Source organism: Pteropus vampyrus, unplaced genomic scaffold (genome assembly GCF_000151845.1).
Source record: "Pteropus vampyrus isolate Shadow unplaced genomic scaffold, Pvam_2.0 Scaffold472, whole genome shotgun sequence".
In the NCBI taxonomy this organism is placed as follows: domain Eukaryota; kingdom Metazoa; phylum Chordata; class Mammalia; order Chiroptera; family Pteropodidae; genus Pteropus; species Pteropus vampyrus.
Genome location: NW_011889253.1, coordinates 1799406 through 1813582, shown reverse-complemented (window position 1 = coordinate 1813582; position 14177 = coordinate 1799406). Strand labels below are relative to the sequence as shown.

The 14177-nt window shown below is 43.8% G+C and overlaps 1 protein-coding gene across 2 annotated transcripts; it reads right to left on the bottom strand.

The window, feature by feature from the left end:
• Window positions 1–2804: 2804 nt before the first annotated feature.
• On the bottom strand, window positions 2805–14160 carry ZIC3 (Zic family member 3). 2 transcript variants are annotated; one of them, XM_023524568.1, is made up of 3 exons: window positions 12543–14160; window positions 11253–11416; window positions 2805–3390 (listed from the first exon to the last, which is right to left on the bottom strand). In XM_023524568.1, exons 1-3 carry the CDS (start codon window positions 13606–13608, stop codon window positions 3241–3243), a joined length of 1380 nt encoding a protein of 459 aa, XP_023380336.1. In that variant the 5' UTR covers window positions 13609–14160; the 3' UTR covers window positions 2805–3240. The 2 variants fall into 2 exon arrangements, with proteins under 2 accessions (XP_023380336.1, XP_011380726.1); XM_011382424.1 differs by lacking the exon at window positions 2805–3390 and adding an exon at window positions 9537–10477 and having other exon boundaries at window positions 12543–14107.
• Window positions 14161–14177: the final 17 nt, after the last annotated feature.

Sequence of the window (14177 nt, the reverse complement as noted above, 5' to 3'; positions counted from 1 at the left end):
GAGTGGAACTTTTCTGTGTAAGTTCTGGTTGGGTAACATTAGAGAATCATTTGTAAACAATTTTTATGCACTGGATTTATATCAAGATATTAAAATGCGTTTATTTATCTGTACCACAATTAGCCTTCTATTATTGACTCTGGCCCATTTACAGAGGGAATTTTTGGCAACAACATTTTTTCTCATTTTGCTAACGAAGTTTCTGATGACTTGATTTTTTTAAAAGACTTTTTCCCCATAAGGAAAGTACAATAAAAGGCAACAGGAGCAGGAACACTTCTCTAAGAATCTACAGCTTTGTTTTTCTGCCCCCACCCTGCATCCCTATCCCTGTTCTATGGGAAAAGACTCTGCTGACTGACTTGATCCTTAGGACTATAGAGTGAGTTCATCTGTAAGAGGATCTGGCCATGGGAGGCACTGTAGCACTGCACTAGACATCAGTTTTGAAACTGGTCATTTAAATATAACCTTGCTCCTACTCGGTAACAAACAACCAATAATCAAAATTTAAGTTTGAAATGGCCAACTCCCCCCCCCCGCTCCCCCCTCCCCGCCGCCATTTAACAGGGCAGGGTCAGGAAAAAAGAGATAAACAAAGGTGATCACCAGTGAAGAAAGGAACGATGAAGTCTCCCAGCCCTCTGTACAAAAGCCATTATCATTTAATAGTACAGACTCTCTGAGAAGCTCCAAGTCCCCAAAATCAGTGGGAAAGAAATACTTCCCACTCAGACAGTTCATCTGGGAAGAGCTTAGTGTGTTGTTTTTTGGTTTGTTTCACTGCATAAATAGATCTATAACTGAGAAAAAATACATTCAACATTCCTACACTTTCAGTCAAGCCTTAGTTTTATTAACATAAAATAATCAAGATATCCTTTTAAAACATAATAAAACCAAAAGTATGGTTGTAAACTAATAAGACTGGTGGCTGTTTTTTTTTCTTTTTTTTTTCTTTTTTATCCTAAGTGAGGCCATCATCTAGGGAGTCCACAAGCTTATTCCAAGGATGCTGACATTAGTCAAAACATTTCAGGGATTTCTCTTTCGGAATTGCTTTCAGAGCTAGCTTCCAAGCCTCAAAAGAAAATCAGTATCATTACTCTATAGTCACACCTGCATAATACTAACATAAATTTAGTAGGGGGAGACTGAATAATTAAAGATACCATAAGATTTAATCTTTTTGTTAAATTCTAATTCCAATTTTCACATTGTAAAATTGTCATTTAACTTAAATATGATGATAATCAAGCTATTGACGAAAGTAAAATTTTATCAAATTAAAAGTAAACCATTAAATTATTATGTTTTCAGATTTTAAGTACACAACTTATTTTTATCTAAGAATAAATGTACTTATTGGAAGATAATGAACAGACATTTAATAACATTTTAATTTTATGTGTTTAAATATTCATAGCAATGTTCATAAGCTCACATGCCTGATCTAGTGATTATGCTTATGAAATGCAGTACTTCTTATACTCCCTTAAGTCTCCATCTATTTTCCAAAAACTGCATTAGTTTGCACCCAAGTACAAATCACTATATGTTTTTAGTAAAGTATTCCAAAACGTTAAAAATAAGAAACTACCCAAAAGCAACAACGAAAAAGCTACCTGCAAGAGAAAAAGAAGGGAATTAACATTTGTTCAGGGACAATTCTGTGCCAGGCTCTTTATGGACATTTTCTTGTTTAATCCTTAGAATAACCCTAGGAGGTATTATTATCACAGTGCAGCTGACTCATGCACAACTTTGTAGTTTACTTTTCCAAAGGCTTTTTAAATAATCCCATTATAATACTCCACTGCCTGTCTGAAAGAACGCAGTTCTTGTTCTTAAAAATAAAACAACACAAAAAATTCTACCAACATCATTATGGGGATATAAAAATGTCAAGTTTTAGGGAGATAAGAATCAAAGAATCATAGTCCTTCCTGACTGGTCAGTACTCCTACTCTCAATCTAAACGGACAATGAAAATCAAAGAGAGATGAGTAGTTTTCCCTCTACTTAAAAATTACAGTATCATCAGTCTACTTAGCAGAAATTTTAATAAAACAGGATGTAAAGAACCAATAGCAATATACTCTCTCAGGCTTCAATTTACAGTACCTCATCATGGCATAATCATGTCAAATAAATAGAATGATGGCTACTCACAGATTAGATTAGATTACAGATATTAAATTTAAAATGAGAAATCAAGTATCTAGAGTTCCAAGAAATTCTCTGAAGTGTCTTCATCTTCTCTAACACTACAGTTAATGACAACTCATGTTTTAATAACACCTATATTCCACGATTCTCTGTGTTCTAATCAATGGTTGCAAGTTGTCTGCCCCAAGAACCTCTTTGAGGCTTCTGAATAATATACATGTAATATGCTATGCTGCAATGTCTCCTCTCCAAAGGACCTCCTTTCTCCTTTAAGGTTATTTTCAGCTTTGTCTTTCCCTCTCTTTCCTACCCAAATAGTGGTGTTCAAATGCTCTTTTTCTTCCAAACTCTTTCCTCCAGTCTTCTCTTCTAAATACCCTAATCAACCCCTGACTCTGAATTTTTCCCCTGACCTCCCCAGCACCTGGATCTGAGTCCCTCCAGGAAAACACTGTGAGCTCAAAATGATTGGGGTTTGTTCAGAGGGTTGTTTATTCCCATTTATTGCTCATTGAAAGCCTAGCTATATATCATGAGCAATGTGAATACAATACAAATTGTCCCAATTCAACAGGTTAATCAAGGTTATTTAGGGGCTATACTTGTCACTGTAATAAAACAATAATCACAAAAAATAATTTAAATGGTTTTATTTAAGTCAAACAACAGTTGTAGGGACCCTGGGTATTGCTTTTTGAACATGAACATATGAAATTAATAAAACAAACATTCATGTTTCTAGTTTTAAACACTTCAGTTCTATATGTGGAATGCAGATATTTGAAAGAGATTTTCAACAAGGTCAACACAATGCATGAGATATGAGATAATACACACTGGGTCATGAATTAGACCAGTCTTCACCTCCATCCTCCAATTTATAATGTGGTGGGGGGGGGACTCTTTTGCTTTTCATTTTACAAATGATTGGTCAACACAAAATGAAATATACCAAAAGAAGAAAATAGTCTTTTTTATACCTAGGGAATAAGCTACTACTCTTAAAATGATCACTTCAAGGTAACAGACAATCAAATTGGTGTGGGTTTTTTTTTTTTTTTGGAAACCTCATCAGTAAATCATTTCTTGCACAGTAGGTTCGGCATTAACCCTGCATTTAGCATAGGTAGTATTATGGAGGGCTGGCTGCTGCATACCAACGTCAGTATCAAGTTCTTCATCAGGAATTAGAGACTGTCCCGGATACCAAGCAGGACAACACTGGCAAAAAAACAAAAAGTGAACTGCAGATAGGTCAAAACAGGCTACATTTACTTAGAAAAAATTCATAAAAATCTTACTGGCTATGTTGTTTTAAATGCTAGTTTATAATAAAACACAATGGAATCTTTTATTTTTAACACCTTATGTTCAAATGGTCTTTATATAGGTTGTATTTTAATAAAACACATTAGATAATATATATGCCCTATCAGAGATCAAACATTATAAACTTGCAAGCTGGTGAAGTTTATTTTCATAGTTACACGTAAAGTACACATTGCTCTCTATTCAAAAGATTTGTAAACAGATTGAACTGTTATCACATTAAAAATATATAAAATTGTATGCTTCGGTAGATGATTTTTAAATAAATATATTGTTTGTAGTTTTAACAGATTTTTTTAACAGAAGTTTCTCGAATATTATTCAAAGAAAGTTTTTTCTAAAGAAGTTTTGCTCATGTGTTAAATTACTACTAGTCCAAATGCTCTGAACACTCCCTCCTTTAAATGCTTTCTGCAAACTGTTTTTCAAGCTGTATATTTCAATAGTTATCATAGAAACCAAATCTCAGCGGGAAAAGCAATGCCCTTTGGAATCGTCATTCAAATAAATATAAGATTTCTACCAATTTATCATTCATCCAGTTTTGCAGAAATTCCTTTCATATAACTCCTAGGAAAATCAACCAGAGTTTTACCATATCAAATGACCCAAAGAACACCGCAGATATCCAGGGGAGACATTTGACCAGTGCATCTTTAGCTTGATTTTAAAGTCAACTTAAGAGACGATCTGGGCTCTGTAGTTCTTAAAGAGGCAAACTGTGTTACCATTAACTAAAGCTTTTCAAGTCAATTAACTTTTCACTTTCCACATTTTTGGTACCAAGAGCTTTAACCAGAAAAAAAAAGCTCAAACTACAGCATGAAAAATAAAGTATACAGCAAGTATCATGTACTTCCTTTTATCTCTCAAGGTTGTCAAAACTGTAGTTCAGTGAGGGGATGGAGGGGAATGGCTGAGCCAAAGAAGGAAACTTCATCCAAAGGGAAAGATAAATCTGTTTGGTGGCAATTTCAAAACAAGTTTCCAAACTGTCTGCAGCCCCATTGACTTGAAGGAATCACATATAAGGACAGAAAATACTACAGAGCATGCTTATTTTAATTGCCCAGAGGTTTCCAATGCAAAGCACGAGAACTTAAATGCATATTCCAAATTCTTGCTCCAAAGCCTTATTCTTTCTTTGTGCAGTGAAAAGGAGGAAAGACAACCCCATCAATTGTTCTCTTCAGATAAAAGCACTGTTTTGTACATTTCCCCCAGATCTGGGCCAGCTTTGCTAATGACCTGCCCACCCACCTGGGGTCCTCCCCAAGGTGGTCCACAGGAACTACCCCATACCTTCGAGAGCCCAAATGCCTGACAGTGGGCAGCCCCGAAGTGGCTTTTTCGTTTAGCTGTTGGCCTTCAGGAACACGCAACCTGAAAGAATTCGTGCTGCTTATTTTACCAGAGGATCCAAGGAGTCAATAACTACACTGTTTTATCCCACGTTTTTTTTTTTCTTATGAGAGACACTTCTGAAGGTGAATCCGCAGCATTTTTCTGCAGAGGAAACAAGAGCTCAAGATCTCAGAGCTACCAGAAGTTCTTTCACATGCAACATAAAGGCAGTTGTGCAAAAGCTGAATTAAAGTTTACGGGATTGTGGCTTTTTTCTTAACCTAAGACCACCAGTTCTTAGAACACACACAAAAGCTGCCATTTTTCATAGGCCTACATTTAATTGAGATATGCAGAAAACAGGGGTCTGAGCAACGTGTTTGGTTCGAACTCGAAATGGCACGTCTCGGTCGATAAGCTGGGGCATTTCATTTGGAAATGGTGCCTTAAGTTCCTCCCTCACAGGCCCCACCATTGTCCTAGAAGAGAACAAAGTGTCCACTCATTGGCATTTTTAGGGACTGGAAGGTGCTCTGGAATTCTGACTCAGGCATAAGTCAAAATGGCATTCCCCGCTCATGAAGGTCGGAGGGAAATGTTTTAACTCAGGATGGGAAGGTGGGTCGGTCTCTGGCGGGTTTCAGGTCCAAGTCTCCTGGGAACCCCAATCTCAAGAAGGCTCGCCAACTTCCCACTCCCAGAATGCCCTGGAAGAACTTCTTTGCTTCCGTTTTTTTAAAAAAAAAACAATTTTGCATTTGGCTGCCACAACCTACATTCTCCCGTGAGGCGTTCAGAAGTGAGGAATATAACCAGGGAGTTTAAATCACACAACAGCTCGGCAGACCGCGCTTTGCTGCGCTCCGCGGGGGTTCGCATCCGGCCGCCATGTTCGCGACTCGAGAGCTGCCCCCAAACCAACCCCCCTTTCCCACATCCCTCTCTTCCCCTCCCTCTTAGCTCAGCCAAGGCCGCGGCGTGCTGCAAAGACGCTTTCAATCCCCCTACCCCACGCAGCAAAATCCTACCCGACGGCTGAGGAGTGTGCGCCTGCGCGCGGCGCGGGAACTGGGTGGGGGGCGGCGGGTCCCCGGCCGTGGCTTGAAAAGGCCGGAGCGACGGGGAGCGGGGGAGGGGTTGGGGCTCGGGCCCAGCCTCCTCCTCTCAGCGGGTCCCCGCTCCTGCCCTGGCCCGGCTCTCATTTGTGTGCGCTAAAAACCCACTTCAAAGTCTGTTCCCCGAGCGGGGACAGCCCCTCGTGCGCGCTGCCGACCAGGCCTCGCACCCCTTCCAATCCCTAGCAGTGCGAAGAGGCCGGAGGGCCCAGCAGAGAGGACGCTCGCTTAAGAGCCCCGGGAACCCAGAGCGGCCTTTGGGTGTACCAGTACCTCTCCCCTTCGCCGCCCCTCCTTTCCCCTTTAAGAAAATGAATGGAACACAGCTTGCGGCCAGCGCTATGCTGTGGCCTTCGGATCTCACCATTGTTTGGGCTCGTATTGACCCCAGGTCCGGATTAGGCAGCGGCTGATTCCTGCTTTACAGGCCCGCCAGCCTAATGAGGCCGGGAGGCGATGGGGCGCGAAGCGTCCTCGGAGCCCGGGCGACCGCCGGCTTACGGCCGCCAAGGGCCCTGTAGGTGGAGGTCAAAGGGTCAGCGGGCCGAGACCGCAAGAGAATTGACCCTAGGAAATGAGGTCCCCTCAAGCGCCCCCCTCACCCGCCCTTCGATAGGGACTTGCGATAACTTGCCGTGTGCACAGAGAACCTGGGCGCCCCAACGAGGGGCCTGAAGAACGCCGAGCAGGAGCCCTTACTTCCAATACGCCTGGTCTCGTGCTGGGGCAAAGACGACTAGAGATTGGAGGGTCAGACAGCCTGGGAGAAAACCAACCCTATCGGCTAAGCGGGGAACCGCTTTTCAGGGACGCCGGTGGCGATTCTTTCAGAAACTTAAGTGGAAAGAGACCCTTAGACTTTTTTCGTTTGAAGGGTTTTATAGGAAGGAGAGGGAGCTAGGGGCGAAGAGGCAAGGAGACAGTAGGCGACGAGAAGGGGCAGGGGTGAGGAAGTCCTGAACACAACTTTCCTGATAGGCTTTGTGAACAGAGGCGGTCCCTGATGGCAGTAGCTATGACTGACTGCCCTCCTTAGCTTGGACTCCGATCTTTAACCTTCCAAACTGGAGGAAGGCCATACTTCTGTCCTGACTGCGTGGAAATAGGCACTTCCCTCTTCCCCTACCTAACAGTAGAAATCTTAAGCTAAACCACCCATTTTGAAAAAGATAATGGACTTTTAACAAAGGTCTTACCAGGTGCAAGAAGATCACTAAGAGCCTAACTAACATTCATGGTTTCCAGCTGACCCATCTTTAGGGTTGCAAGGGGTTTTTTTTGTTGTTGTTGGAGTGGGGGAAGGAATACTTATTCTTTAAGGTATTTAATGAAAATTCAAGAATGTAAATATGCACTCCCAGAGTCAGATCCAGGTTGTAGGAAGAAAATCTGTTAAAAGTTTTCTACTAGAGTAAGCTTTTCTTTGCAAATGACAAGGGCAGAGGACATAGACTATTTCGGAAATATGATACTACAACCAAATTAGAGGAAATCGTGTAGAGGGACAAAACTTTTACATTTTACATATTGGTTATCATCATTAATAATTGGCATTTTCCCTTAGTACACAATACTCTACTGTAAAGTTTTATGATAGAATAAGTTCAAGCCTAAGGATGAAACTATGTATCCTAATGAGACATTTAATATATTGTAATGGGGGGAGTAGCAAGTTTCTGAGAGAATCTGGCAACCAACCAGATTTACTCTCATTTAAGGTTAGGTTAAGTTGGGGCAGAAATGGAATTAATGGAGAAAACAGTAAACTGTTGAAGTTCAATGAATATTTCAAAAGAAAAACACTATTTAGACTTCAGATGGAACACATTTAGAACCAATCTTATGAATATACATTTTCTGAAAACTTCCTGAGCATTTAAAACACTGTTTTGAAGTGAAGGAAAAATCTTGAAACAGGAATTTGGTCTAGCACCCTGAATGTCAAGGTCAAGACTGGAATGTTTGGAGAGGAGTGGTAGACTGACCAGGTTACCTGCTCATCACCTGTGAAGTCATCCCAAATCTCTGTTCCCGGCATGCAGGCCCTTGCCTTGTCTACTGGTGGTGGAAAGGGCAAAAAACAAAAAACAAAAAAAACCCAACCCAATTCTCCACAAACAAAAAGTTGTATCCAATTAGCAATTAGAAACTGTCAATAATTAACTATTGATAAAGATTGGTAGATAACTTAAAATAGCCTGCTTCAACTGTATCAAGGTAATCAAAATTTAATCATCGGTTCTCTGAGCATTTCAATTTAAGGTTGATTTATTTAAACATGAAAAAAAATCAGGCACCAAAAACAAAAAAAATGTTATAACATAAATAAGATGTGCCAAGACTTTATTTCTTCAAAAATAACAATAAAGAAAATTCTAGAATGCAAAATGTTTACGTATAATAAATATCAAATTGACTGCCACCAAAAAACCTGAAGCATTGCCCCTTCAAGAGGAGGTACTTAAGCCTATTATTATATTTCTAAATTCTTTATAATTCGTTATCTCCATCATTCTATTTACTGATTTGCAAGGTGGTTATTCATGTACAGATTGGGATCTCAATATTAAAGAACATCCTAAATTAATAATAAAAAGTCTCTCAATACTCTACACATTCCAACCTCCCCAAATAGTAATCAGTTTCTTTTTCATATAACAAATGTAAAAGAACTGTTTGTCCAAATGAGTTGCTTCGCTGAAGATTAAGTGGATTGTTAATATCACAAAGCAAACGACCATTTTTCATTATTATTGATTTTAATGGAAACAATGCTCTTAACATCTTTGCCTACAAACCGTGAACTTTAAAAATACATATTTTGCAAGTGTTTCTTTCCATATCATTTCAGAACTGCTGCAGTTATTACACCGCTATAAAAATGTTATGAATAATTGTGAAAATTATGAATTGAACTATATACAGCAAAACGATTCAGACTTTGCCTTCCAAAATTGTTAATGGACTATGTTTTTTTTAAGAAGCACTTTAACCATAAGCACCGCTCAATTGGCTTTACTCATCACCATGGTTTCAGACATACGCTTACTTTTTAAAATATATAGAGAGCTAGATAGATTTGATAGGCAGATAGATAAGTCATAGATACAAATATATATAGGTATACGGGTGATCTTTCGATAGACATGCATCCTGCTGCAATGCTCATTTTTATGTGAGATAATAAACTAAGGGACATAAAACTCATTAGGTTACCTTATGTTTATATATGTAGGGCAGGGGTGATTAAATCCAGGTTTTCAGTCTTTGAAGTACAAGATTGAGATGTCATGGTCACTAACTGAATTGATCAGTAATATTTGATTTGCATGCTGAAAATTCGGGACAAACACATTTAAACTCGCAGTTAAACAACTATCTGAGCTAGAGATAAAGAAAGGAGGGTCTTCCCAGATGGAAACTAACACTGTAAGGAATCTATACTGCAATAGAAAAATAATTTAACAATTAAAAAAGGGATCTGAGTGAGTTATAAATACCAACATACAAGACTCATTTGCTCACGTCTCCTCTTTGTAGGAGGCTGTTACAAAACAAGAGAAAGGAGTCAGAGGTTCAAAAATTGTAAATTTTGTTCTTTCAAAACAATAAAATTTAATGCTAAAGCAGTTATAATCAAAAGCTGTACAGAATTTGTTAGAAAACATTTATCCATAAATATTGTTCAGTTCCCGGCACTTGTAGCAATAATTAAATTACAACGATAAATATGGCATCAATGGATATGTATTTACAAAAAAAGTTATTACAAAAGGCAACTGAATACTAAATGTCACAATCTGTGTAGAGTAACATCACATCCTCAGCCTGAAAAAATACTGAACAACAGTTTTGACCCCATTAGACAAAAATACATTCACAAGAGTAATGCTCTGAGGAAAAGTTCAAGACATAACAGGACTTTGGCACGGTTTAAGACTGTGAGAGTTTAAACAATCACCACTAAGGCGAAGAATTTCCATCAGTTTAACATCACCACCACCAAGCCGTCTATAACTTCCTCTCAAGAAATAGGACAAGTGTTAAAATGAACTGAAGTAGTTTAGGGATGGGGTGTGCAGAGAGCAAGAGAAAGGGGAGGAAAAAGCAGTGAAAATATTAAAAAAGAAATCCTTCAAATGCCAAAACATATTTCCTAATCCTGAGAAAAGGGAATGGCTACTTTTGGATCTTACTCAGAAACCTTCCTGGACAATTACAATGAACAAGATGCAGCCCTATATATGGCCTCTTGCCTTAAAACTCCATTTCCATCTGATTGGTCTCAGTTTTTTAAAAATACATTTGGTCCATTCTAGGGTTTGTGTTTGTATTTGTCCTCAGACGTACCATTCGTTAAAATTGGGAGGAAGTCCAGGGTTGTGGCTGGTGCTAGTTTGAACTGCAGAAGGGGTTTTAGTGGTATCTTTACTGTTTGCAGAAGCTATAGCGGGTGGAGTGGAAGATTCATAGCCTGAACTGGCAGCAGGGGAGGAATCTGACCCTTGAGATTCATGAACCTAAAATTAACATGTATATATTATAATGAATATAATTCCAACTGGCATTGTGCAAGCAAAAACAAGAGCAGAATTCGAGCACTGTAAGAGCAAGACCGCCCAGTGACCCACTTAAAAGTGAAACGCTGATTTTTGTTCGTTTTTAATTTCCATATTACCGATGTCTAGAAAACCCGGAGATGTTCGCCAACAAAACAGTTTCAGTCCTAGTATTGGCATTATGGAAAAGGAATAAAGCACTCTTGTTTTATTCATGTCTCTTCAAAAATGCTTTCTCCGCAGATGGAGTGGGATAAGCACTTAGCCTCTGGTGCCTATAAAATACTCCGGGCCCAGGTTTCACCAAGCCCGTTTGGGCTTGGGAAAGCAGGTAAAGAGAAAGGTGTGGGAATCAGACAGCGCTCCTTGGCCCTATTGTTTTATCAGAAGCCGAAGAGCAAACGAACCACCCATCGCCGGGTTCGGCGCGGGCACTCTTGGTTCCCACTGCGGGATGAGCCGGGAAGAGGCACAGCTACAGCAACCTCAAGCCCTGGCGAGCTCGGTTAGAGCTTCCCAGTAAACAACCGATTGTTCCCTGCGCTCCCTCCTCCACCCCACAGTGCTCGCCCCCGCCCCCCTCCGGGTCCCCAAAATGCGTTCAAGGTGTCACCGCTGGAGTAAATACGATTTAACGTGGAGGACACCGGGTTGGCAGCGCAAGCGCTTCTGTTCCGCCGCCCAGTGTTGGGACGAGTATTTATAAACCGCCGACCGCTAATAAAGAGGTAATTACCTTCATGTGCTTGCGCAAGGAGCTCGGGTGTGTGTAGGACTTGTCGCACACTTTGCAGATATAGGGCTTGTCGGAGGTGTGCACGTGCATGTGCTTCTTGCGGTCGCTGCTGTTGGCAAAGCGTCTGTCACAGCCTTCAAATTCACATTTGAAAGGTTTCTCACCTGCAAAAGGCAAAAACGCAAAGTGGGGGAAATATGGTCAGGGCATGGAGCTTCCTTGAGTTGAGCAGCGGGAGACAGAGCGCCCGGAGATCTTCCCGGAGAGGGAGCGCCGACTGGGGGCGGCTGTGGCATCTCTTTTCCCTGGAGAAAAATGGAGAGCGCTGGTTGAGCCTGCTGGGTTGGGGAGTGGTGGGCGGGGGTAGGGCAGGGCCGGCCCAGAACCTGCCTGTCCCTTTGTTCTCGCGCAGGATGGGAAAGCCCCTGGCTCCTCCAAAGTTTCCCCTAAGTTGTGGTTCCACACAACCTGGCCCAGGGCTCCCAACGCACGGCCACGTTCCGCCGCTACCTCGGCGATATAACGAAGCCCGGGAGGGACAATAGACCGAGAATGGGACAACCCCGTTCAGTTCAGTTCCTTCTTTGTACCTTTTAATTTGCCTCTTTCAAATGCAACGGTTTTCCTAAGCCCAGTATTAAAAAGCTTGGGTCATCGTACTTAACGTACGAAAAGAGAAAACTATATAAATCCCGGGCCCCCAGACAGTTTTACAAGATGTTCTGAACAAACCTCAAAACTGTGGTGCCTTTGCTACTTTAGCTTTCCTCCCAGAGGACTGAATTGAACATAGAACTCCAAATAAAAATAGTTTGACAAAAGTATCAGTCACTTAATTAGGAGATGTGCCAATCACGGGTAAAAAGAGGTAAAAAAGAACGGAAGTAACCGAAAGTTAGCTTTCATTAGCATTTCTATGGTTGCCTTTCCCGAATGTGTGCCGAAAGCTAAGTCTCTTGTAAGCAATACGCTCTCAACACTTTCGGAGTCCCTTCATAGTAACCCAGAGAGGGAGACAAAAAGAGGCGGCGCCAGTTTGTTCCTGGGCGCGAGAAGATTCCAATTAGTTCCTCAGACCGCAGAGCCGTCTGCCTAGGAAGTTAGAAATGGGCAAAAGCGCGGCAGAACGGGAAGGGCAAGAGATGGAGGGATACTGACAGGGGCTTCATTTCCGAACAGCCCTGGCGGGGCGCCGCCCCTCTTTGGCAACCACCCCACTCCCTAACGCGTAAAGTCAGCTCAATGGCGCGGTGCCGAAGTGAATCCGCGCCTGCCTGCCTTCCACCTTACCTGTGTGGGTCCTCTTGTGGATCTTGAGGTTCTCAGAGCGGGCAAAGATCTTCCCGCAGCCCGGGAAGGGGCATGGGAAAGGTTTCTCGCCCGTGTGCACTCGAATGTGATTGACCAGTTTGTACTTCGCCTTGAAGGACTTGCCCTCGCGGGGGCACTCCTCCCAGTAGCAGACATGGTTGTTCTGCTCCGGGCCCCCCACATGCTCCATGGTGACATGTGTCACCAACTCGTGCATGGTGCTGAAGGTCCGGTCGCAGCTCTTCTTGGGCCGACTCAGCTGAGCCTCGTCAATCCACTTGCACGACAGCTCCTGTTTGATGGGCTGCCGCATATAACGGAAGAAGGCGCCAGGCCCGTGGTGGGCCGCCACGTTCACTCCCATGTTCATGTTCATGGGGCTGTAGTTAGGGAACTGCGCGCCAGCCGTGTACGGGTCGGTGCGCGGGCTGGCCACGGGGCGGTACGGGTCCGCACGGCCAAACAGCTCCCCGCGGAGCCCCAGGTGGACCTGGTTGTTGTCCACGTGCCCGGTAGGTGACGGGTGCCCGGCGCCCTGCTCATGCAGCCCAGGGAAGAGCAGGTAGCTTGGGGGCTCGGGAATGCCAGCTGGAGCGTGCAGGCTGCTCGCGGAGCCAGCAAAGAGCCCGTGCTGCCCACCACCCGAGGCCGCCTCACCAAACCCGGAGCCGCGCTGGCGGAACAGAAAGTCGCGCGTGGAGTTGAAAGCGGCGGAGGCGGCACCACCGTAGCTGGGCACCTGGCTGGCGTGGTGATGGTGGTGATGGTGGTGGTGGTGGTGATGGCCCAGGGCGTTGGCGTAACCCGAACCCTGCGGCGTGAACGCTGAGCTCTGGCCAGAAGATAGATCGTGAGCCGCAGCGGGGCTCAGCTTGAAGGCGGCGGCGGCGGCGGCAGCGGCAGCAGCGGCGTGGGGTGAGTCCCCGAAGGGATTCAGCCCCATGCCCGCCGGCTCGCGGTTGGGCATATCGTGGTGGCGCGGAGCGCCGAAGCTGCCCACTCCTAGCCCGGGGAACTGCGGGCCTCCGTCCAGGAGCATCGTCATGGGTGGGGCGTTCTGGGGACAGGCGATCCGGCTGCAATGAGCGAGGGCGCGGGCGAAGGAAGAGATCTCCGAAGTTCCGTAGTCCGAGAAGGGTGGCGGCGGATGGACACTGCCGGGAGACCTCCAAGGCAGTACCAGGGGCTGCAACTTTCCGTCGCTTCGAGAGTCTCCTGCAGAGGAGTAGGAGGGAGGAGGGGAAGTAGAAGGAGCTGGAGGGGGGAGGAGAGGGGAAGAAGAGGAGGGGAGAAAGGAGGAGAAAGACTCTGGGACTAGATCTGGTTTAACAAACTAACAGGCGCGCACAAAGAAAAATAAGCAAAATAACAAGTGGAGGGTGGAGTTTGGCAATCTTGGCCGGGTTACCCCTCCTCTCCCGAAGAGCGCAGAACTGCGGGACCAGGAGGCTCCCTCCACTCGGGCTTCCGGGCTGGGCTGCACTAAGTAGCAGAGCCAGCTCGCAGCCAGCAAGCGAGAAAGAGGCAGGCTCGGTCCGCGCCGCTCGCCGCGCGAGTCCAAGCCTCTTCGCCTCCAGAGTAATGTCCTTGGACTGATAAAGTCAATCACTCACT